At 38.4% G+C, this 26141-nt stretch overlaps 1 protein-coding gene across 2 annotated transcripts in view; it reads right to left on the bottom strand.

The window, feature by feature from the left end:
* The window catches only part of vwa8 (von Willebrand factor A domain containing 8), a 212249-nt gene that overhangs the window by 51885 nt on the left and 134223 nt on the right, over positions 1 to 26141 (bottom strand). For both annotated transcript variants that reach the window (XM_072914532.1, XM_061970810.2), the window contains exon 38: positions 2848 to 2956. In XM_072914532.1, the coding sequence (XP_072770633.1) occupies positions 2848 to 2956 (109 nt within the window). The remainder of the gene's footprint in view (positions 1 to 2847; positions 2957 to 26141) is intronic.

Here is a 26141-nt window from a genome sequence, read left to right as displayed (position 1 = left end):
TGCCCCGCTGGATGCATTAAACAATGTAACAAGGTTTTACAAAATAAATCAACTCAAGTTATGGAAAAAAATGCCAACATGGCACTGCCATATTTATTATTGAAGTCACAAAGTGCATTATTTTGAGGTTGAGGTGGGGGGGGGGATAGTGGGGGTGTATATTGTAGTGTCTTGGAAGAGTTAGTGCTGCAAGGGGTTCTGGGTATTTGTTCTGCTGTGTTTATGTTGTGTTACGGTGCGGATGTTCTCCCGAAATGTGTTTGTCATTCTTGTTTGGTGTGGGTTCACAGTGTGGCGCATATTTGTAACAGTGTCATACTTGCCAACCTTGAGACCTCCGATTTCGGGAGGTGGGGGGTGGGGGCGTGGTCGGGGGTGGGGCAGGGCGTGGTTGGGGGCGTGGTTAAGAGGGGAGGGGTATATTGACAGCTAGAATTCACCAAGTCAAGTATTTCATATATATATATATATATATATATATATATATATATATATATATATCTATCTACATCCTGAAAATATGCAAACAAAACTGTGTTTAGATAATTGATACTTCAAACTTGCATAAATAATCTTAAGGAATATAACATAACTTGGCTTCTGAGAGCTTCAAAATGTAATGAATAAAATGCTAAAGTTGTTGATAAACAAGCAATTATTTTAATAATTAAATATGGTCATTTTAAATGAATTATTATGATCATTTAAAATTAATTATTTCAAATATGTTTATTTTAATGTATAATTCTATGGCTGGATGTAATAAGGAGTCAGAAAAAATACAAATAAAAATACAATTAATTTTTATGTTTTTAGCAAATTATAGTAAAACTTTTTTTTTTTTTAATTAATAAATATATTTATTTTTAGGTAAGATAAACATAATAATACAATTTATCTCTCGTCTGGATGATTTAGTTCTTGTCACCCTGTTGTCCTCCCGTCGGGAAAAAAGGCTGTCCTCATGCAGGTCATGAGCTGAAGGGGGTGTGGCCTCCAGCTCCGCCTGAAAATCGGGAGATTTTCGGGAGAATATTTGTCCCGGGAGGTTTTCGGGAGAGGCGCTGAATTTCGGGAGTCTCCCGAGAAATTCGGGAGGGTTGGCAAGTATGAACAGTGTTAAAGTTGTTTATACGGCCACCCTCAGTGTGACCTGTATGGCTGTTGACCAAGTATGATTTGCATTCACTTGTGTGTGTGAAAAGCCGTAGATATTATGTGACTGGGCCGGCACGCAAAAGCAGTGCCTTCAAGGTGTATTGGCGCTCTGTACTTCTCCCTACGTCCGTGTACACAGCGGCATTTAAAAAAAGTCATACATTTTAGTTTTTGAAACCGATAACGATAATTTCCGATATTACATTTTAAAGCACTTATTGGCCGATAATATCGGCAGTCCGATATCATCGGGCATCTCTAGTTACAGTCTTATTCCAAAATGGAATACATTCATTTTCAAATTCTACACACAATACCCTATAATGACAATGTGAAAAAAATTTTTTTGAAAACAATGTTTAAATTTATTAAAACTAAAAATGCAGCAGTGTATAGAGTTTGAGAGGTGCTGCAAAGTGTAATGGGCAAAACTGCCCGAAGATAGGTGTGCCAAGCTTGTGGCATCGGATTCAAAAAGACTTGAGGCTGTAATTGCTGCCAAAGGTGCATCAACAAAGTATTGAGCAAAGGGTCTAAATCAGGGGTGTCCAACCTTTCTTTGGGGCGGTATAGCTCGGTTGGTAGAGTGGCCGTGCCAGCAACTTGAGGGTTGCAGGTTCAATCCCCGCTTCTGCCATCCTAGTCACTGCCGTTGTGTCCTTGGGCAAGACACTTTACCCACCTGCTCCCAGTGCCACCCACTCTGGTTTAAAAAAATGTAACTTAGATATTGGGTTTCACTTTGTAAAGCGCTTTGAGTCACTAGAGAAAAGCGCTATATAAATATAATTCACTTCACTTCACTTTCTGCCCTTGGTGGTACATTGGGTTAAAAAAAATTTGACCGAGGGCCGAAAGATATATATATACATATATATATATATATAAAATAGGTGTACATATTATATTAACATAATGGATATATAATTAATAATTAATATAATTGGATATTAAGAGTATGTGAAAGTTGGACTTCTACCTTATTTACTTCCGTAACAACCTCCTTAAAGTTTTGTATCAATCAGAAATATCAAAAATCTAAAATGCACCAAAGTGTGTTTTACATTTTCCCTCATCATGCATTGTGTTGGATTTGAATGGGTGTAATTCTGATTTTTTTCTATGATACATGGATGTTTTTTTATAATATCCACAAATTGTGTTATATCGTGTTATCTGTGACCATGACTGTTGGCATTTTTTGTTGGTTCAATTGTTTTGTTTTTTGCAGCATGACTAGGGAAGGTTGTTTGCATTGGGTCATATGTGTTGGCCCTGCGATGATGTGGCGAATTGTCCGGGGTGTACACCGCTTTCCGCCCGAATGCAGCTGAGATAGACTCCAGCACCCCCCCGCGACCCCGAAATGGACAAGCGGTAGAAAATGGATGGATGGATATAAGAAATTGCTGCGCCTATTTCATTTAAAGCATAATTGGTCATTGGCCTGAATTACTCATGCTGTCCACAGGATGGCAACAAAGCAGCAGAGTATAAATTGACTGAGTAAATTTGCAAAATTAAAAAACAAAGTCATTTTATGGTATTGTGTATAGAATTCTGAGGACAAAAAAGAGTGTATTCCATTTTGGGATAAGGCAATGTGGAAAAGTACTTTCCAGATGCACTGTGCATAAATTCATCATAATGTATAACACATTGGGATCTGGGGGTGACGGGGCTCCTCACCTGTGCCACCTGCCCATTGGTTGCCGCCCACGTGAGGAGCGTTGTTGGGGTCCATCTTGCCGTGCTTTGGGGCGCTCACGTCTAAACCGCTGTCCCTCTGGATGGTAATCTGCCAAAGAGACGCCACGTTGGTGATCCCAAAAACCAAATAACAACAACACACTTTTGTTGCAACACTGTGTCTAATACAAGCGATGCCTAGAAAGGCATGCTTGTAGATGACCACAATATAGCCCACTGGGCATCTATTGTCTCAATTATTAAACGGAACTAATGTATCCCAATATTGATTGACATTTAACCATATGTGTATTTTTATGTAGATGTTTATGACACTTTTTCAGTGACGTGCAGTCAGGGCAGCCAGGTGAGGCGGGGCCTCACGTGCCATCATGGAAAGAAAAAAAATGTAAAAAGAAAAGAAATTAATTAAATTGTTATATGTATACAGTGATTATACTATAAAGTTATTTTCCATTTAACTTCACCAGTTTTAGATTATTTTTTATTCAAAATCGCTGAATTTTCACATTTGCCGTTCAAATACTGAGAAGAGACTTGCGGTGAGTCAGCAGCCAGTTGTGCCTCGCCATGGATTGCGCAATGACTCGGCTAACTGCTGGCCTGCTGTGCAGTGAGACCGTATTGTTATATGAACTATATTATACATTTCCATAGTTTAGTTAGCTGAGGTATATAATGTGCAGTGTATTTTGTCAACAACTGTATGTGTGTAACGTATTTCTTGTGCTGAGCAATCATACAACGGCTGCGAAGACGCACTGGGTGAGGCTCGCAGTAATCCCGCCTCCTGGTGGTAGAGGGCGCTAGTGATCCCAGAGATCATTCTTGCGACTACTCGGCTGCAGAAGAAGTGACAACAAGCAGCAACAGTTAGCGATCGTTTATTTTTTTCCTCTCGCCTGGACTTTTAACATGGAGGATTACATATCTAAAATAAAACAGTTTTCTAAATTGGACTTTCAATCGAAGCAGGAGGTAATAATTAAAGGAAGATCTCCATCGAGACAGAGAGACTTTTAAAACTGAAGAAAGATAAGGAAGACTTCTATAAACAAGTTATCGATGCTTTTGTTCAGAAGGAGCGGCGCATGGACTTCATTTATAAGTAAAGGTAAGACCATAATAACGTTGTTTTTATTAAATGTGCTTTTTTGTGTGCCACAGTTTGTATGTGTAAAGTTAAAGTTAAGTTAAAGTACCAATGATTGTCACGCACACTAGGTGTGGTGAAATTTGTCCTCTGCATTTGACCCATCCCCTTGATCACCCCCTGGGAGGTGAGGGGAGCAGTGGGCAGCAGCGGTGCCGCGCCCGGGAATAATTTTTGGTGATTTAACCCCCAATTCCAACCCTTGATGCTGAGTGCCAAGCAGGGAAGAATGCTGGTATGAGCTTTTAAACATTACCTGTTAACTGCTGCCAATCAAATGGTGAATAAGATACTCTTTAGGGTTCATATGTTTGTAAATCTGACTGTGATGAAGTCAGTGCCTCACCAGCCATCAACCTCACCGCACGTCACTGTACTTTTTACACAGACCTTATTGCAACTGTTTTGAATTTTGTGCTGGTCCCCTCACGACGAGCCTTATCTTGACGTTAGCAGCAGTCCCTCCTATCTCCTGGCTAACCAGTTTAGCCGCACCTATAACGAACGCTCGGTGCGGCTCAGTATGCACGCTGCGTCAGCAGAGCGCACTATACTTAGTCCAGATTAGCGGTCGGTCATACATTACTGTATATCAGGGTCGCGTTATAAGGAGGAGATTGTTGGAACAATGTTGTACTTTATTTTAAAATGTACATTTACACGTAGTTGAGGGTTGAAATAGAATTGAATGAATAGTGCATTGACTAAGATGTATTTTATATTAAATATAGTGCGCTGACTTGATTAGATTATTGAAAGGGGGTCTAAAATTTTTGACTGGGGGGGGGGCCACATTGGGCTAAAAAATTTGGCGGGGGGCCATGCAAAGTAGCCATACATATACTGTATGCATGTGTGTTTGTTTACATATTATGATATAATGACTACAGTATTAATAATTCTTATCATTGAATATAATAAGTTCAACTCTTACCTTGAGGATGTCTTTGAAGCTTTGTAATCAATCAGTCTATTTTGGGCATTTTTCCCCATCATGCCTTGCAATCAGTGACGTGCGGTGAGGTTGATGGCTGGTGAGGCACTGACTTCATCACAGTCAGATTTACAAACATATGAACCCTAAAAAGTATCTTATTCACCATTTGATTGGCAGCAGTTAACGGTTTATGTTTAAAAGCTCATACCAGCATTCTTCCCTGCTTGGCACTCAGCATCAAGGCTCGGAATTGGGGGTTAAATCACCAAAAATGATTCCCAGGTGCGGCGCATCTGCTGCCCACTGCTCCTCTCACCTCCCAGGGGGTGAACAAGGGGATGGGTCAAATGCAGACGACAAATTTCATTACACCTAGTGTGTGTGTGACAATCATTGGTACTTTAACTTAACTTTAACTTTACACATACAAACTGTAGCACACAAAAAAGCACATTTAATTAAAAAAACGTTATTATGGTCTTACCTTTACTTATAAATGAAGTCCACAACTAAAGCCCTCACTTAAACTTTCCACGTGCAAGATTGAATCTATTTAAAAAAGTGGTTTATAAATGTCGCCTATACTGTATGAAACTACAAAATAACAAACACGGAGGCTCCAGTTTACACGAGGACCACTTTATTTACCTTCTTTCAAAAACCTCCGCTCCACTCCGTGTCACATCACTTCCGCTCTTAGCGCCTTCAAAATAAGAGCTCAAGGCATATACTGTATAACAGCGCATAACAGGAACTTAACATCACAAAGAGAAAAGCCCATGAAAATAGGTTACAAAAGTTATTTAATAAGAAGCCAAAAAGCGCAAAAACAATAATGTTTGTGTTGGAGGAGTTGTGAATTAGATACACCTGCAGTCTGCAGGTGTACCTAATGTTGTGGCCCTGCAGTCATTCACAACTCCTCCAACACGAACATTATTGTTTTTGCACTTTTTGGCTTCTTATGAAATAACTTTTTTAAATAGATTCAATCTTGCACGTGGAAAGTTTAAGTGTGGGCTTTAGTTGATATAATATTTCTACGGCGGGGGTGCAGGAGGCGGGGTTACTGGAGCCTCAGCCAGTGCGTCTTTTGCAGCCGTTTTATGATCGCTCAGCACAAGAAATACGTTACACACATACAGTTGTCGACAAAATACACTGTACAATATATACCTCAGCTAACTAAACTATGGAAATGTATAATATAGTTCATATAGCAATACAGTCTCACTGCACAGCAGGCCAGCAGTTAGACGAGTCCGGAATCCATGTTGAGGCACTGAGTGACGTGCCTCAACTGGCTGCTGTTCACCGCACCGTCTCTTCTCAGTATTTGAACGGCAAATGTGAAAATTCAGCGATTTTGAATAAAAATAATCTAAAACTGGTGAAGTTAAATGGAAAATAACTCTATAGTATAATCACTGGATACATATAACAATTTAATTAATTTTTTTTCTTTTTACATTTTACATTACTCGCCTGCCTCTAGTGACTGCACGTCACTGCTTGCAATGGATTCAAATGGGTATAATTAAAAAAAAATGTTTACGGTGATGGGACTTTTTTTTTTTTAAATATCCACAAAGTTCAGTGAGCAGGTTGTGTTATGTGTTGACATTTTGTGCTGGTTGAATTATTTTTTTTCCTGCACCATGACTAGGAAAGGTTGTTTGGATTGCGTCATACTAGTAAATGCTGTGCTTGTGACGTCAAGAAAGAACACATCATGGACACCGATCTGGGTTTCTTACATTGTCCATACCATGGTGACATTTTGCCACCTGTTAGAACCTTGGATATTTCAATTTATTATGAAAACTGAATGAAATTGCACTCGTTTGGCGGGGCCAAATTGAAGATCGCATTTGGTTTAGCTGGGGTTTGGACACCCCTGTTTTATTGTGTATAAATCAACGAGAACTGGGACCAAAAAAAGGTGCTGTTTTTTGGAGTCATTCACCTGTGTGTTGGTGTTCCTGCCCATTTTCTGGTATGTTAGGCAGCGAAGTAAGCATGCGTAACAACTGAGGTATATTCTCTCCAAAATATCTTGTTTGCCCATCTACTTCTCCACCATCTGTTTCATCTCCACCATGTGACCTGTCGACTCCGAGTGTTTGTGAGTCATGCATGACATCACAGGATCATGAGCTTTGCCGCACACATGCCTGCCCTCATATACAGTAACACATGACGCTGTCTTTACCGTCACCTGATAAGACACACGCTCAACGGATGCACGTCGAATGTGCTGGCATCCGTCCACCTGCTGGAGCTGTCAAGGTTTGGGAGCAGTTCCTGCTCAACATGAGGGGGGATCGCTGGGCTTACCAGCCGGGAAAAGGGATGACAGATGCTCCGCTATGTTTTAAGGCACAGGTGTCAAACTCAAGGCCCGGGGACCAGATCTGGCCCGCGAAATAATTTTATCTGGCCCGCAAACACCTGGAAATGATATGTGTCAATAAATCACTTCATATTTTCTCACTAAATGTAATGGATTTTTTTCATTTTGAGCAAAAAAATATATGTACTGCTTGAAATTGCAATTGAAAATGTCACGAGGGAGGCGCTGGACATTGAGTCCGAGTGGATGATGTTCCGTGCCTCTGTTGTCGAGGCGGCCGATTGGAGCTGTGGCCGCAAGGTGGTTGGTGCCTGTCGTGGCGGTAATCCTAGAACCCGTTGGTGGACGCCGGCGGTGAGGGATGCCGTCAGGCTGAAGAAGGAGTCCTATCGGGTTCTTTTGGCTCATGGGACTCCTGAGGCAGCAGACAGGTACCGACAGGCCAAGCGGTGTGCGGCTTCAGCGGTCGCGGAGGCAAAAACTCGGACATGGGAGGAGTTCGGGGAGGCCATGGAAAAAGACTTCCGGACGGCTTCGAAGCAATTCTGGACCACCATCCGCCGCCTCAGGAAAGGGAAGCAGTGCAGTGTCAACACCGTGTATGTGGGGATGGTGCTCTGCTGACCTCGACTGCGGATGTTGTGGATCGGTGGAGAGAATACTTCGAAGACCTCCTCAATCCTACCAGCACGTCTTCCTATGAGGAAGCAGTGCCTGTGGAATCTGTGGTGGGCTCTCCTATTTCTGGGGCTGAGGTTGCCGAGGTAGTTAAAAAGCTCCTCGGTGGCAAGGCCCCGGGGGTGGATGAGATCCGCCCGGAGTTCCTTAAGGCTCTGGATGTTGTGGGGCTGTCTTGGTTGACAAGACTCTGCAACATCGCGTGGACATCGGGGGCGGTACCTCTGGATTGGCAGACCGGGGTGGTGGTTCCTCTCTTTAAGAAGGGGAACCGGAGGGTGTGTTCCAACTATCGTGGGATCACACTCCTCAGCCTTCCCGGTAAGGTCTATTCAGGTGTACTGGAGAGGAGGCTACGCCGGATAGTCGAACCTCGGATTCAGGAGGAACAGTGTGGTTTTCGTCCTGGTCGTGGAACTGTGGACCAGCTCTATACTCTCGGCAGGGTCCTTGAGGGTGCATGGGAGTTTGCCCAACCAGTCTACATGTGCTTTGTGGACTTGGAGAAGGCATTCGACTGTGTACCCCGGGAAGTCCTGTGAGGAGTGCTCAGAGAGTATGGGGTAACGGACTGTCTTATTGTGGCAGTTCGCTCCCTGTATAATCAGTGTCAGAGCTTGGTCCGCATTGCCGGCAGTAAGTCGGACACGTTTCCAGTGAGGGTTGGACTCCGCCAAGGCTGCCCTTTGTCACCGATTCTGTTCATAACCTTTATGGACAGAATTTCTAGGCGCAGTCAGGGCGTTGAGGGTATCTGGTTTGGTGGCTGCAGGATTAGGTCTCTGCTATTTGCAGATGATGTGGTCCTGATGGCTTCCTCCGGCCAAGATCTTCAGCTCTCACTGGATCGGTTCGCAGCCGAGTGTGAAGCGACTGGGATGGGAATCAGCACCTCCAAGTCCGAGTCCATGGTTCTCTCCCGGAAAAGGGTGGAGTGCCATCTCCGGGTTGGGGAGGAGATCTTGCCCCAAGTGGAGGAGTTCAAGTACCTCGGAGTCTTGTTCACGAGTGGGGGAAGAGTGGATCGTGAGATCGACAGGCGGATCGGTGCGGCGTCTTCAGTAATGCGGACGCTGTATCGATCCGTTGTGGTGAAGAAGGAGCTGAGCCGGAAGGCAAAGCTCTCGATTTACAGGTCGATCTACGTTCCCATCCTCACCTATGGTCATGAGCTTTGGGTCATGACCGAAAGGACAAGATCACGGGTACAAGCGGCCGAAATGAGTTTCCTCCGCCGGGTGGCGGGGCTCTCCCTTAGAGATAGGGTGAGAAGCTCTGTCATCCGGGGGGAGCTCAAAGTAAAGCCGCTGCTCCTCCACATCGAGAGGAGCCAGATGAGGTGGTTCGGGCATCTGGTCAGGATGCCACCCGAACGCCTCCCTAGGAAGGTGTTTCGGGCACGTCCGACCGGTAGGAGGCCACGGGGAAGACCCAGGACACGCTGGGAAGACTATCTCTCCCGGCTGGCCTGGGAACGCCTCGGGATCCCCCGGGAGGAGCTGGACGAAGTGGCTGGGGAGAGGGAAGTCTGGGCTTCCCTGCTTAAGGCTGCTGCCCCCGCGACCCGACCTCGGATAAGCGGAAGAAGATGGATGGATGGATGGAAATTGCCTACCTTTTCAACTTTAATAGTATCCATTATTGCAACAAATATTACAGTATATTATCATACTTTCAAAACATGTTTTTGTCTAAATAAAAATACCTCAAATTAATAAAAAATTACAACACATTTTACATCATATTACTGTAAATTGAAAAAAAAAAATTACCATTTTTTTTGCGTTAAAATAGTGTTGACTGAGCTGCCAGTTTTTGACTGTAAAATCTACAGTTGTTTTTAACGGTGTATTACTGTAAATGGAAAGATTTGTTTTTTACGGTAGAAAAACTGGCAGCTAAGTGGCCAGAATAAAAAAAAGAACTTGCACTGTTTTTCCATGAATAATAGTGCAAAAACTAGAGATGTCCGACAATATCGGCCTGCCGATATTATCGGCCGATAAATGCTTTAAAATGTAATATCGGAAATTATCGGTATCGGCTTCAACCTCCCGATTTTCCCGGGAGACTCCCGAAATTTCAGTGCCCCTCCCGAAAATCTCCCGGGGCAACCATTCTCCCGATTTCCACCCGGACAACATTATTGGGGGCGTGCCTTAAAGGTACAGCCTTTAGCGTCCTCTACAACCTGTCGTCACGTCCGCTTTTCCTCCATACAAACAACATATGCGGCTTTTACACACACACACACAAGTGAATGCAAGGCATACTTGATCAACAGCCATACAGGTCACACTGAGAGTGGCCGTATAAACAACTTTAACACTGTTAAAAATATGCGCCACACTGTGAACCCACACCAAACGAGAATGACAAACCCATTTCGGGAGAACATCCGCACCGTAACACAACATAAACACAACAGAACAAATACCCAGAACCCCTTGCAGCACTAACTCTTCCGGGACGCTACAATATACAGCCCCCCGCCACCACCAAACCCCGCCCCCCAGCCATTATTGGACATCTCTAGTAAAAAACAATGTAAATTTAACACAAACATTTTGGCAATTTTTCGTAAAAAAACAGTGGTACTGTTTTTCCCATTTACCGTAAAATGTTGTAAAAACAAAACAAAAAAAACACTATATTTTACAGTAAAATTTTGTAAAGTTTTTACGTAAAATCGACATATACAGTATATATATATATATACTTAAAAAAAAAAAAAAATATATATATATATATATATATACCGTATTTTTCGGAGTATAAGTCGCACCGGAGTATAAGTCGCACCTGCCGAAAATGCATAATAAAGAAGGAAAAAAACATATATAAGTCTAGTTTTTTGGGGAAATTTATTTGATAAAAGCCAACAGCAAGAATAGACATTTGAAAGGCAATTTAAAATAAATAAAGAATAGTGAACAACAGGCTGAATAAGTGTACGTTATATGAGGCATAAACAACCAACTGGTATGTTAACGTAACATATTATGGTAAGAGTCATTCAAATAACTATAACATATAGAACATGCTATACGTTTACCAAACAATCTGTCACTCCTAATCGCTAAATCCCATGAAATCTTATACGTCTAGTCTCTTACGTGAATGAGATAAATAATATTATAATGTGTTCATCATTTCACACATAAGTCGCTCCTGAGTATAAGGCGCACCCCCGGCCAAACTATGAAAAAAACTGCGACTTATAGTCCGAAAAATACGGTATATATAAATTTAATAATGAAATCCACAGGCAAATTCATACATTATTCGCTGTTACAAGCGGCCATCCGATGGCAGCCACAACTGCAATGTGGCCCTCAATGAAAACCAGTTTGACATCCCTGTTTTAAGGGATGTATGTCAGTGTGGATATTACATACTGTCCCCAATATAGTACATACCATACTGGAGGAACCAGTGTCTTGACGTACGAAGACTGCGATTGATAACGTCAAAAGTGAGGAAAAGATAGGGGTCCCAGGTGGTACATAAAAGTGGACTAGCATGACTGTACATTCTTAGAAATAAAAGTGCTAAGTAGAACCATATAAGGTTCTTCGGCTCGTCCTCATAGAAGAACCCTTTTTGGCTCCAGGTAGAACCTTTTTATAAAGGTTCCACCTGGAACCCTTTTGGAGGGTTCTACCTAGAACTGTGTGTGTAAGGTTCCACCCAGAACCCCCCATGAGAGGTTCTACAAAGAACCCACGCAGGGAGTTCCACTAAGAACCCTTTCATGTTTCAAGGGTTTCATCTAGAACCCACACAGGGAGTTCCACTAAGAACCCTTTCGTATTTCAAGGGTTTCATCTAGAACCCACACAGGGAGTTCCACTCAGAACCCTTTTGTATTTCAAGACTTTCATCTAGAACCCACGCAGGGAGTTCCACTAAGAACCCTTTCGTATTTCAAGGGTTTCATCTAGAACCCACACATGGAGTTCCACTAAGAACCCTTTCGTTTGTCAAGGGTTTCATCTAGAACCCATGCAGGGAGTTCCACTAAGAACCCTTTCGTTTGTCAAGGGTTTCATCTAGAACCCATGCAGGGAGTTCCACTAAGAACCCTTTCATGTTTCAAGGGTTTCATCTAGAACCCACACAGGGAGTTCCACAAAGAACTCTTTCATGTTTCAAGGGTTTCATCTAGACCTGACACAGGGGGTTCTAAAAACATCCCTTTTCAAAGGTTTTCACCGATAACCGTCTTGTCTTCTGAGGGTTCTATAAAGAACCATATTGTATTCTACAGATCAGTTTAGTTCATATTATATTGTGGTCATTTATCATGTTGACATTGAACAAACATTCAAAACATTTTAATGAGAAAAACATTTATTTAAAGATAGGCACCATTATTGGCAAATGTTATCAGGAAGTATGTCCCTGGTGACACAGGATCTTACCCATGCTTTCAACAATCCCTGAAGAACTCTTTCTTCCAAAAACGGTTCTCTGGATCAAAATAGTTCTTACTGGAACCCTTAGTGTTAGTGAGAACCCTTTTAAAACCAATTATTCAGAAAAGGGGTTTTAAAGGGTTCTCTGGATCAAAATGGTTCTTACTGGAACCATTAGCGTTACCAAGAACCCTTGAAAAACCCTTTCTTCGGGAAAGGGTTTTTCAGAAGCAAATGGTTCCAGTTAGAACCTCAGCCCTTGTAGAAGAAACCTTTTAGAACCCTTATTTCTAAGAGTGTAGGTGGCTCCATTGTACAGAATACCTGCTGGTACTTGACACCTGGCTGAACAAAAGATGTCCTGTGTGCGCATATAAATGACATCATGCATGCTGCTTCGCTGATGATGTCATGGAGCAACGTGTTGGATAAGGCTCTGCACAATACTGTATGTACTGTACTAGGACTGGAAACTGCATGCAGCAGTGTGGCTTCAAAATGTTCTAATATTTTAGTGCTGTCAAATGATATAACACTTTTTTATCAGATTATCAGGTTTAATCATGATTAATCACAGATTATTACTCACCTACATAATTTAAATTACCTTAAGAAAGAGTGCACTATTTGGACACAAATGCAGTTTCATCCAGGAATGGATGTTTTACTTGACTGTACATTACTTGTTCTAAACTTACTAACAGTTTTATTTAAACTACAGTCTGGGTTTATTTTGGAGTGAAATATACCAGAAAGCGCACCAGTCAGACTCCTCCTCACCCGACTTTAATATCATTGCTAGGGCTGCGAATCTTTGGGTGTCCCACGATTCGATTCAATATCGATTCTTGGGGTCACGATTCGATTGCCTGTTTGTAGTGTTGCTGGGTCGGGTTTGGTTTTGGAATTGGATTGCATTGTTATGGTATTGCTTTGTATTATTTTGTTGTATTGATTAATAAAAAAAAATTAAAAAAATAAAAAATAAAATAAAAATAAATAAAAATAAATAAAATATTAAAATGAAAATGAAAATGAAAATGAAAATGAAAATGAAAATGAAAATTAAAATTAAAATTAAAATCGATTTTTGAAAGATGAGAATCGATACTGAATCGTACAACGTGAGAATCGCAATTTGAATTTGAATCGATTTTTTCCCACACCCCTAATCACTGCACTCAAAAAGTTAGCCGCACCAACTAAATTTTAGCAGGAAAAAAAAAGATACTATTGTTTCCAAACGGCGCCTGTAACATGGCAGGAAGCTCGCTCAGCTAAACAGACTTAATAACTCCACAGTGACGTCTTGGTGAATATACTGAGGAATTTGTAAAACTGGAACAATACAAAAAGAATGTTGTTGTAAGTAAATAATACTAACACAGACCCTCGTAATCGTGTTGGCATATTAGCTAATGCTAACTGCGCTAACGTCATTACATTATGGTAGCAACTACAAATATGCATAAAACACTCCTGCAGACATCACACATGGGACGGTTTATATAAACAGTTTTAGTAATACTGTAAGACAGTGGTTCTTAACCTGGGTTCGATCGAACCCTAGGGGTTCGGTGAGTCGGCCTCAGGGGTTCGGTGGAGCCTCCGCCGCGGAGGTCAAGACACACCCGACTCATCTTGTAAATAAAAACTTCTCCCTACTATGGATACTATGGATACCCCCAAACAATGTTCCCTCTAATATTCCATCTGATTTGCAGGTGTGAGATGTTTATGCACGGTTAATTTTGTGCACCAGTAAAAAAACATATAACTTTGTCGTGAATTTGAAAAAAAAAAAACATTTTATTTTTCACTAAAGAAGGGTTCGGTGATACAGGTTTTCACATATGTTGCCATCCAAGCAACGTTCTCATGGACGCCCCTGCTTATTTCAGCAAGACAATGGCAAGCCACGTGTTACAACAGCGTGGCTTCATAGTAAAAGAGTGCGGGTACTAGACTAGACTTGAAAATCATTTTTAACCTTGAAAAAAAAATTTTTACCTTGAAAATTTTTTAAATTTAAAAATTTTTTTTTTAAATGTTTTTAATTTTTTTTTATTTAAAAAAAAAAAAAATTTAATTTAAAAAAAAAAAATTGTAATTTTTTTTTTTTTTTTTTTTTAAATATTAAAAAAAAAAAATTTTTAATTTAAAATATTTTTAATTTTTTTTAACATTTTTTACCTTTTTTTTTAACTTTTTAAAAATTTTTTACCCTAACCCTAACCCCAAACCTAACCCTAACCCTAACCCTAAGCTTAACCCTAACCCTAACCCTAACCTTAACCCTAACCTTAAAAAAAAATGTTATTTGTTAAAATTGTTTAAAAAAATTAAACAATTTAAAATTGTTTTAAATTGTTCTAAAAAATAAAAAATAAATAATAATAATTAAAAAAAAGTAAAAAAAAAAATAAATAAAAAAAAAATAAAAAAAAAAAAATAAAAATTAAAAATTAAAAATTAAAAATTAAAAATTAAAAATTAAAATTAAAAATTAAAAATTAAAAATTAAAAATTAAAAATTAAAAATTAAAAAATTAAAAAATGTGGTGTTTTTTTAATTTACGGTAGTTTTTACTATATCCCTCACTTAAAGCATGAGAGAAGAATGTGTTTCCTCAAAGTGTAGACGTGATGAGTCCGAAAGAGATGATACACTATTATTTGCTCACAAATTCTACCTGGTGGTTGTTTGAGCACACTGCAGCTAGTTCTGGATACAATAACCTCCTCCTTGCCTCTCCTTAGTGCTTCAGTCACACTGCAAAAAGTCAGTGTTCAAAAACAAGAAAAAAAAATACAAAAATGAGGGGTATTTTACTTGAACTAAGCAACATTATCTGCCAATAGAACAAGAAAATTCGGCTTGTCAAGACTTTACAAAACAAGTAAAATGAGCTAACCTAAATGAACCCAAAATACCTTAAAATAAGTATATTCTCACTAATAACAAGTGCACCTTTCTTGGTAGAAAAAGAAGACACCTTTTTGCTCAATATGTTGAAAAATATTCATAAATTAAGTAAATGCTAGTGCCATTATCTTGACATAATGATATGCGCTCGGCATAATAATTTTTTGCGCATATGAAACTGGTGGGGTTCGGTACCTCCAACAAGGTTAAGAACCACTGCTGTAAGACCTACAATCCTTGGAGTTCTGAATAAAGAGTCCATACGAGTAAAAACGCTATAGATGGCTAAAAGACTGAACGGCACTCCACTTCCGGTTGAAAGCACCACCGGTAAATGGAAGGACACTGCAGCACTTGCATTGAGCGAACTCGTCCCAAAGATGGCGCCATAGCACAAACAATAAAACACATTCTGAGTGTTTTTGCTTGTTTTTTTTAAAACTATTTTTATTACGGCCGTCAGCGAAGAAAAATCCATAAATTAGCCGCTCCGTCTTATAAGCCGCAGGGTTCAAAAGTGTAGGAAAAAAATGGCGGTTTGTAGTCCGGAAATTACGTTACAACAAAATTGTGTTTTTAGTACAACCTGTCAAAGAACAGACAGAGTAGACCGAACAGCAAGACTGATGGGTCGCCATTATTTCCATTTTTTTCTTATCTTGTTATCTATATGTTCCTGTTAGTCTGCATGGGAGGTTTATTACACTGAACTAAAGGATATCACCACATGGGCTCAGGAACACTTCAGAAAACCACTGTCAATAACTACAATTCGTCGCTACATCTGTAAGTGCAAGTTAAAACTCTACTATGCAAAGCCAAAGCCATTCATCAACAACACCCAGAAACGCAGCCGGCTTCGCTGGGCCCGAGCTCATCTAAGATGGACTGATGAAAAGTGGAAAAGTGTTCTGTGGTCTGACGAGTCCACATTTCAAATTGTTTTTGGAAACTGTGGACGTCGTGTCCTCCGGACTAAGGAGGAAAAGAACCATCCGGACTGTTATAGGCGCAAAGTTGAAAAGCCAGCATCTGTGATGGTATGGGGGTGTATTAGTGCCCAAGACATGGGTAACTTACACATCTGTGAAGGCGCCATTAATGCTGAAAGGTACATACAGGTTTTGGAGCAACATATGTTGCCATCCAAGCAACGTTATCATGGACGCCCCTGCTTATTTCAGCAAGACAATGCCAAGCCACGTGTTACAACAGCGTGGCTTCATAGTAAAAGAGTGCGGGTACTAGACTGGCCTGCCTGTAGTCCAGACCTGTCTCCCGTTGAAGATGTGTGGCGCAATAGGAAGCCTAAAATACCACAATGGAGACCCCCGGACTGTTGAACAATTTAAGCTGTACATCAAGCAAAAATGGGAAAGAATTCCACTTCAAAAATTGGTGTCCTCAGTTCCCAAACGTTTACTGAGTGTTGTTAAAAGGAAAGGCCATGTAAGGCAGTGGTAAAAATGTGTTGCTGCCATTAAATTCAAAGTTACCGTATTTTTCGGAGTATAAGTCGCACCGGAGTATAAGTCGCACCTGCCGAAATTGCATAATAAAGAAGAAAAAAAACCATACATAAGTCGCACTGGAGCCCGGCCAAACTATGAAAAAAACTGCGACTTATAGTCCGAAAAATACGGTAATGATTATTTGCACACAAAAAAATGAAGTTTTTCAGTTCAAACATTAAGTATCTTGTCTTTGCAGTTATTGTTGTAGCACCTTACTTATTTGTACACTTGTATATGGCAGCTAAGAATGTGAAAATGTTACTTTAAATATTGCCTGTACTGTACATACCGTATTTTTCGGAGTATAAGTCGCACCGGCTGAAAATGCATAATAAAGAAGGAAAAAAAACATATATAAGTCGCACTGGAGTATAAGTCGGATTTTTTGGGGAAATGTATTTGATGAAAGCCAACACCAAGAATAGACATTTGAAAGGCAATTTAAAATAAATAAAGAATAGTGAACAACAGGCTGAATAAGTGTACGTTATATGAGGCATAAATAACCAACTGGTATGTTAACGTAACATATTATGGTAAGAGTCATTCAAATAACTATAACATATAGAACATGCTATACGTTTACCAAACAATCTGTCACTCCTAATCGCTAAATCCCATGAAATCTTATACGTCTAGTCTCTTACGTGAATGAGATAAATAATATTATTTGATATTTTACGGTAACGTGTTAATCATTTCACACATAAGTCGCACCTGAGTATAAGTCGCACCCCCGGCCAAACTATGAAAAAAACTGCGACTTATAGTCCGAAAAATACGGTACAGGTTTTATGATGGCCTCGGTCAGATTCATTCCATTTTGATGATTTCCTACAGAAAAATACATGTTTTTTTATACGTCTTGGTGTTAAAAGTGTCGAGCATGTTGAAAAAAAAACAAAAAAACTTTTTGATGTTCGTGTGCGATGTGCAAGCAGGCAGTGTGGTATGCAGGTGAGGGATGTAAACAGAGTGGTGTGAAGCATATAGAGAGGCTGTATGTGCACATACAGTAGAGCTACTGTGGATGTTGTTGGTCTGCACAGCGAGTGTCTGTCTGAGCCCCCCAACACACACACACACACACACACACACACACACCCATCAAAGAGCGCTGAGGAATCTGGGCCAGAGAGAGGTTCTGTCTGTGTGCTGCAGGTGTGTCTGTTCGTGCGGTTTATTACTACTGTTGAGTTTGCCCGCGGGGCGCCTTGCCTCGTTTTACGTTCAACTGGAGATGACTTTTTACGAAGAATTTTCATTTCATAACGTCATGACAGAGAATAAAGTTGGTTGACAATTGCTATCGCAAGGAGAAATTGAAAAACATCACATTGTATAATAATAAGTAACATCATCATTTCAAAAAATATGTGGCTTCATATCAATATTTGCATGTATTGACTGGTGCCCTAACCCTAACCCTAAAAAAAATGTTAATTGTTAAAATTGTTTAAAAAAATTAAAACAATTTAAAATTGTTTTAAATTGTTTTAAAAAATTTAAAAAAAAAAATTAAAAAAAGTTTAAAAAAAAATAATAAAAATTTAAAAACATTTTTAAATAAAAAAATAAATAAAAAAAATAAATAAATAAAATTTAAAAAAAAAAATAATAATAATAATAAAAATTTAAAAATATTTTTTTTAAATTAAAAAAATTTGAAAATCATTTTTTACCTTGAAAAAAAAATTTTACCTTGAAAAAAAAAAATTTACCTTGAAAATTTTTTTTTACCTTGAAAATCATTTTTAACCTTGAAAAAAAATTTTTACCTTGAAAATTTTTTTTTACCTTGAAAATCATTTGTTTACCTTGAAAAAAATTTTTTACCTTGAAAATCATTTTTAACCTTGAACATTTTTTTTAACTTGAATATTTTTAATTTTTTTTAAAAAAAATTTTAAAATATTTTTTTAAAAAATTTAATTTTAAAAAAATTTTTTTTTTTTTTGAAAATTAAAAAAAATAATTTTAATTTTTTTTAAAAAATGTTAAAAAAAATTAAATTCTTTAACATTTTTAAAAAAAAATTAAACATTTTTAAAAAAAAATTTAAAATTAAAAAAAAAATTAAAACATTTTTTAATTTTTTTAAATTTAAAAAAAAAAATTTAATTTAAATTTTTTTTTTTTTTTTTAAATAATTTTTTTAAATTTTTTTTAAATTTTTTTTAACTTTTTTTAAACTTTTTTTTAACTTTTTAAAAAATTTTTTACCCTAACCCTAAACCTAATCTTAACCCTAACCCTAAACTTAACCCTAACCCTAACCTTAACCCTAACCCTAAACTAAACCCTAACCCTAACCTTAACCCTAACCCTAACCCTAACCTTAACCCTAACCCTAAAAAAAAAATGTTATTTGTTAAAATTGTTTAAAAAAATTAAACAATTTAAAATTGTTTTAAATTGTTCTAAAAAATTAAAAAAAAAAAAAAAAATTAAAAAAAAGTTTAAAAAAAATTAAAAAATTTAAAAAAAAAATAAATAAAAAAAAAAAAAATTTTTTGGGTGTTTTTTTAATTTACGGTAGTTTTTACTCACTTAAAGCATGAGAGAAGAATGTGTTTCCTCAAAGTGTAGACGTGATGAGTCCGAAAGAGATGATACAGTATTATTTGCTCACAAATTCTACCTGGTGGTTGTTTGAGCACACTGCAGCTAGTCCTGGATACATTAACCTCCTCCTTACCTCTCCTTAGTGCTTCAGTCACACTGCAAAAAGTCAGTGTTCAAAAACAAGAAAAAAAAAAATACAAAAATGAGGGGTATTTTACTTGAACTAAGCAAAATTATCTGCCAATAGAACAAGAAAATTCGGCTTGTCAAGACTTTCCAAAACAAGTAAAATGAGCTAACCTAAATGAACCCAAAATACCTTAAAATAAGTATATTCTCACGAATAACAAGTGCACCTTTCTTGGTAGAAAAAGAAGACACCTTTTTGCTCAATATGTTGAAAAATATTCATAAATGAAGTAAATGCTAGTGCCATTATTTTGACATAATGATATGCGCTCGGCATAATAATTTTTTTTTCATGCTTGAAGTAAGAAATTATTACTTTAAAAAAGTAGTTTTATACTTGTGAGTGTTGATTGATTGCAACTTTTATTAGTAGACTGCACAGTACAGTACATACTCTGTACAATTGACCACTAAATGGTAACACCCGAATAAGTTTTTCAACTTATTCACGTTAATCAATTCATGGTATGATGAATGATGGTTGATGACACATCTTTGCAACAGTTGATATTCTAGTTTCAAGCATGTTTTACTCAATATAGGTCATCAAATCTCAGCAACAAGCTGTAATATCTTACTGAGATCATTTAGGACCAAAACCCTTAAAACAAGTAAAACACTCTAACATAAAATCTGCTTAGTGAGAAGAATTATCTTATCAGACAGAAAATAAGCAAATATCACCCTTATTTGAGATATTTCATCTTACTTAGATTTCAGTTTTTGCAGTGCACACGCAGGATTCTCCCAGGAATGAGGCAAAAACTAATCCGGACCTACCGTGCAACACGTGTTAACAAAAACGATACAAAAGCGGTGACCCATGCAGTGTATCAGGACTTAAGAGGGGTAATCAAACATAAACAGGGTTGTAACGATTACCGTATTAATGCTAAACTACAGTAAAATCAGAAATGATTAATTCTTGTAATAAAAATAAAAATAAAAACAATTTTTAAAAGAGTTGTTTGAAAATTATGAATCAATTTAGAATCGGGATGAAATTGAATCTCGATTCGAATGTGAATCGATTTTTTAACCATATACATTTTGAAGTAATCATGGACCAAGACGACCAAATTATGCAATTAAGTGATCAAAACAATACTTTTACATGCTTTTATATCCACATTGTCCATGCGGGGACATTGCGTCTCCTGCCCTGAACGACAAGGGTTTCCGCCATGTACTGAAATCTATTATTATGCCATACACAGAGCAATATATCATACTTTGAAGACTCCTTTGTGCATATTTAGGGTTACAAAAATAGTCACAAGTAGCAAGTTTCCATTCTGTGCATACTTGGATTCAAATTACTGCGTAAAAGCAACTACAAAACCCAAAAGCAGTGAAGTTGTCACGTTGTGTAAATGGTAAATAAAAACATAATACAATGATTTGCAAATCCTTCTCAACTTATATTCAATTGAATAGACTGCAAAGACAAGATATTTAATGTTCCAACTGAGAACCTTTTTTTTGTGTGCAAATAATCATTCACTTCACACATTGCAAAATAGTTGTCACAGGGGCATTTTTTTACCACTGTGTTACATGGCCTTTCCTTTTAACAACACTCAGTAAACGTTTGGGAACTGAGACGACCAATTTTTGAAGTGGAATTCTTTCCCATTGTTGCTTGATGTACAGCTTAAGTTGTTCAACAGTCCGGGGGTCTCCGTTGTGCTATTTTAGGCTTCCTATTGCGCCACACATTTTCAATGGGAGACAGGTCTGGACTACAGGCAGGCCAGTCTAGTACCCGCACTCTTTTACTATGAAGCCACATTGATGTAACACGTGGCTTGGCATTGTCTTGCTGAGATAAGCAGGGGCGTCCATGATAACATATGTTGCTCCAAAACCTGTATGTACCTTTCAGCATTAATGGCGCCTTCACAGATGTGTAAGTTACTCATGTCTTCGGCACTAATACACCCCCATACCATCACACATGCTGGCTTTTCAACTTTGCGCCTATAACAGTCCGGATGGTTCTTTTCCTCTTTAGTCCAGGGGACACGACGTCCACAGTTTCCAAAAACAATTTGAAAAGAGGACTCGTCAGACCACAGAACACTTTTCCACTTTGCATCAGTCCATCTTAGATGAGTTCGGGCCCAGCAAAGCCGGCTGCGTTTCTGGGTGTTGTTGATAAATGGCTTTGGCTTTTCATAGTAGAGTTTTAACTTGCACTTACAGATGTAGTGACAAATTGTAGTTACTGACAGTGGTTTTCTGAAGTGTTCCTGAGCCCATTTGGTGATATCCTTTACACACTGATGTCGCTTTTTGATGATAAATGGCTTTCACTTTGCATAGTAGAGTTTTAACTTGCACTTACAGATGTAGCGACGAACTGTTGTTAATGACAGTGGTTTTCTGAAGTGTTCCTGAGCCCATTTGGTGATATCCTTTACACACTGATGTCGCTTTTTGATGCAGTATGATGAGGGATCGAAGGTCCGTAATATCATCGCTTACGTGCAGTGATTTCTCCAGATTCTCTGAACCTTTTGATGATATTACGGACCGTAGATGGTGAAATTCCTAAATTCCTTTCAATAGCTGGTTGAGAAATGTTGATCTTAAACTGTTGGACAATTTGCTCACGCATTTGTTGACAAAGTGGTGACCCTCGCCCCATCCTAGTTTGTGAATGACTGAGCATTTCATGCAAGCTGCTTTTATACACAATCATGGCACCCACCTGTTCCCAATTAGCCTGTTCACCTGTGGGATGTTCCAAATAAGTGTTTGATGAGCATTCCTCCACTTTCTCAGTCTTTTTTGCCACTTGTGCCAGCTTTTTTGAAACATGTTGCAAGCATCAAATTCCAATTGAGCTAATATTTGCAAAAAATAAAGTTTTCCTGTTCGAACGTTAAATATCTTGTCTTTGCAGTCGATTCAATTGAATATTGGTTGAAAAGGATTTGCAAATCATTGTATTCTGTTTTTATTTACCATTTACACAATGTGCCAACTTCACTGCTTTTGGGTTTTGTGCGCCTTTGTGCATATTTAGGGCTACAAAAAGAGTCACAAGTAGAAATCTGCTATAAGCCAATAACCCTCATCAGTGTCCGGTGGACAGATGTTCAGATAGTTGTGTGCAAGTCGACATCATCTGAAGAATGCCTGTCAAACGTGGGCACCTTTGACAATGGCGCCTCAGTGCGCCGCTCTGAAAGTGTCCCGGTCCATATAGCGGGGGGTCAAGCCTATTGCATCATCGCCACAAAGAGCCTCCATTCATGTAAAGTTCAAGCGAGGGGGCGAGGGTGGTGCAAAGATTCCAGTTTGCACAAAATCAGGAATTCTTCCAGTCGATATGTTCTGTCAGCTTTTCTCAGAAGTGATTGTTAAAGTAGCACTGACACCTAGTGGTGGTAAGTAACACTGCAGGGAAGGGACCCCTCACAATTAAGGCCAACAACATACAATAATACTATGTTGGAAATGAGAAAATACAAATTCCGGTAGGAATTGTGTGTGAATGACAAATGCTGGAGCTGCACTGAAATGCAGAAGGAATGTAGAGTATTGTAATAATATGTTTGAATGTACAGTAGGAATAGTTTGAATATTGAAGAATGCTCGTTTGAATGCGAGTGGAATGTATAAGAAAAGGTGGAAACGGTTTAAATGTGAAATGGTTTGAATGTAGAAATACCGTGATTGTAAGAAGGCCCACGGGCCTTGAGTTTGACACCTGTGGACTAGATAAATGTTTTTATACTACAACAAATATATTTTTTGATCGTGTGGACTTAGAATATCTACTTTCAGTCAAAGTTATTTTTAGGCGGGAAAAAAATGGCAAACGTAAGTGAGAATGGTGGGAGGATCATCAACTATATTATCCAATATTTTTGAAAATAATGAATATTGTAAAAACTTGGTGTTTTTTGGGTTGAAAAAATACCAAGTTACAGTGTCCAAATGAAGACGATGTGGGAGAAGTAGTCGAAAGAAAAAAAGGTTAAAAAAACATTATGATTTACCGTATTTTTCGGAGTATAAGTCGCTCCGGAATATAAATCGCACGGGCCAAAAATGCATAATAAAGAAAGAAAAAAACATATATAAGTTGCACTGGAGTATAAGTCACATTTTTGGGGGAAATTTATTTGATAAAAGCCAACAGCAAGAATAGACATTTGAAAGGCAATTTAAAAAATATAAAGAATAGTGAACAACAGGCTGAATAAGTGTACGTTATATGAGGCATAAATAAATAAATAGATAAATGATAAATGGGTTGTACTTGTATAGCGCTTTTCTACCTTCAAGGTACTCAAAGTGCTTTGACACTACTTCCACATTTACCCATTCACACACACATTCACACACTGATGGAGGGAGCTGCCATGCAAGGCGCTAACCAGCACCCATCAGGAGCAAGGGTGAAGTGTCTTGCTCAGGACACAACGGACATGACGAGGTTGGTACTAGGTGGGGATTGAACCAGGGACCCTCGGGTCGCGCACGGCCATTCTTCCACTGCGCCACGCCGTCCCCAACTGGTATGTTAACATAACATATTATGGTAAGAGTCATTCAAATAACTATAACATATAGAACATGCTATACGTTTACCAAACAATCTGTCACTCCTAATCGCTAAATCCCATGAAATCTTATACGTCTAGTCTCTTACGTGAATGAGATAAATAATATTATTTGATATTTTACGCTAATGTGTTAATCATTTCACACATAAGTCGCTCCTGAGTATAAGTCGCACCCCCGGCCAAACTATGAAAAACACTACGACTTATAGTCCGAAAAATACGGTACTGTAAAACGGTAAAACAGGAGAACGTTTGTTGAATGAGCCCGCATGTCCTGAAAGCGCTGAATGTTTTGGCGCTTGAACGGGATCAATCGGATGAACGGTTTGGGAGTTAGAGGCGGACAAAAAGTGCTACGGAATAATAATAATAAATAGATTAATTTCAGTGCAGAATATTAGGCATTCACACAATAACATACCTGCCAACTTTTGAAATCAGAAAAACCTAGTAGCCAGCAAAATGATTATTAGCATTCAGACAGGTTAAAATGTTGCTAAAACCATCACTTTTCTATCAGTCACAGTGACTTTTCAAAACAAAAATATTACAGCAAAAATCATATGGGTTGATTGACATATTTATTCTGTAAGCTAACTTCAATAGTTTGAAATTATTTTGACAGTTAATGCCAGTTATCCTGTCAACCTTTCACAAGACTTCAATTTGTTAATTGAAAGTATAAACACTTTTTACAGTAAACAAATGGTAAAACAGTACTAAACAATTCCATAAAAAAAAAAATTGGTGTCATTAACTTTCTGTCCAAGCTTGTATAATCTACTGCCTTGTTCAATTGTAAAAAATATTCTGTGCCTAAAATTCACATTTCTATCACAATTATCATACTGTAAACATGGTAAGCTAACTTCATTAAAATTAATAGTCCTGTCAATAGCATGAAATTACAATTCAAATGTAGTTTTTTTGTAAGCCATTCAAAAGAATTCAAAATATGAAAAATTAATGAAAATTAATTTAAGCCATCAGACACTTGAAAAGTGGCACATCACATCTCTAATGTAATCATTTTAACTTTTCAACAGAAATAGCACTGCAAAAATATTAAGGACATACTTCTGTATTTTGGTAGTTATGCTGTCAACATTTAACAAGATTTCTTCAACTTGGACTTGAAAGCATAAATAGTATAAACACTTTGAACAGTATAACAGTACTAAACAATTCCAATAGATAACATTGGTGTCATTACCTTTTTGTGGCTAAAATCCGAAAAACGTTGAAAGTTTTCCACTTGTATCGCTAGCAACGGCATTAGACTTGTGTTCTTTTGTCCCAACGTGGTCTTTTACATCGCTAATTCCTCCGTGTCCGATCGAAAAATCTTGTCTGCACAAGGTGCAATTCGCGTAGTTTTCACCCTTTTTGGAACGGATAATTAATCCCGGATAGGCTTTTGAATATTCTTCACGGAATGACTGCAGTTTTCTTTTCGGTTTAAGACTCGTTTGCGATTTTTCTCCGGCTGATTCCATGATCGTTCGCTCGTTTGGAAACAATGGCAACTGGTGCCCTGTGCTTGGCAGCGGTGCTATAAATAGCCTCGCGCATGGCATTCGGAATGGCTCGATAGGAAGTTACGGGAAGCAGTGTCAATTGTCATTGTTGTTACGCGATTTCGTGAATAAAACTTAAAAAAATAAAATAAAATTAATTAATGAAAAACCGTATTTTTTATCACTGCAACCGTAACCCGGAATAGGTTGATGAAAACCGTACTAATTACGGGAAAACCGGAGTAGTTGGCAGGTATGCAATAATGTTTCCATTCAAAGAACCACGGCTCTCCAGTGGCGCCAGCACTCTTGCACGCTACCACAGCTATAGCATAGGCAACACACTTATCTTGCTACTCACTTGTGTTGCTGGATATTTCGACAATAACGGCTGTGTGTTGACAGTAAATCCATCCTGCTGCACAAGCTGTACAGTGACTACT

This window comes from Nerophis lumbriciformis, linkage group LG13 (assembly GCF_033978685.3).
Source record: "Nerophis lumbriciformis linkage group LG13, RoL_Nlum_v2.1, whole genome shotgun sequence".
In the NCBI taxonomy this organism is placed as follows: domain Eukaryota; kingdom Metazoa; phylum Chordata; class Actinopteri; order Syngnathiformes; family Syngnathidae; genus Nerophis; species Nerophis lumbriciformis.
The sequence above is the reverse complement of the archived record's forward strand: the minus strand, read 5'-3'. Positions and strand labels throughout refer to the sequence as shown.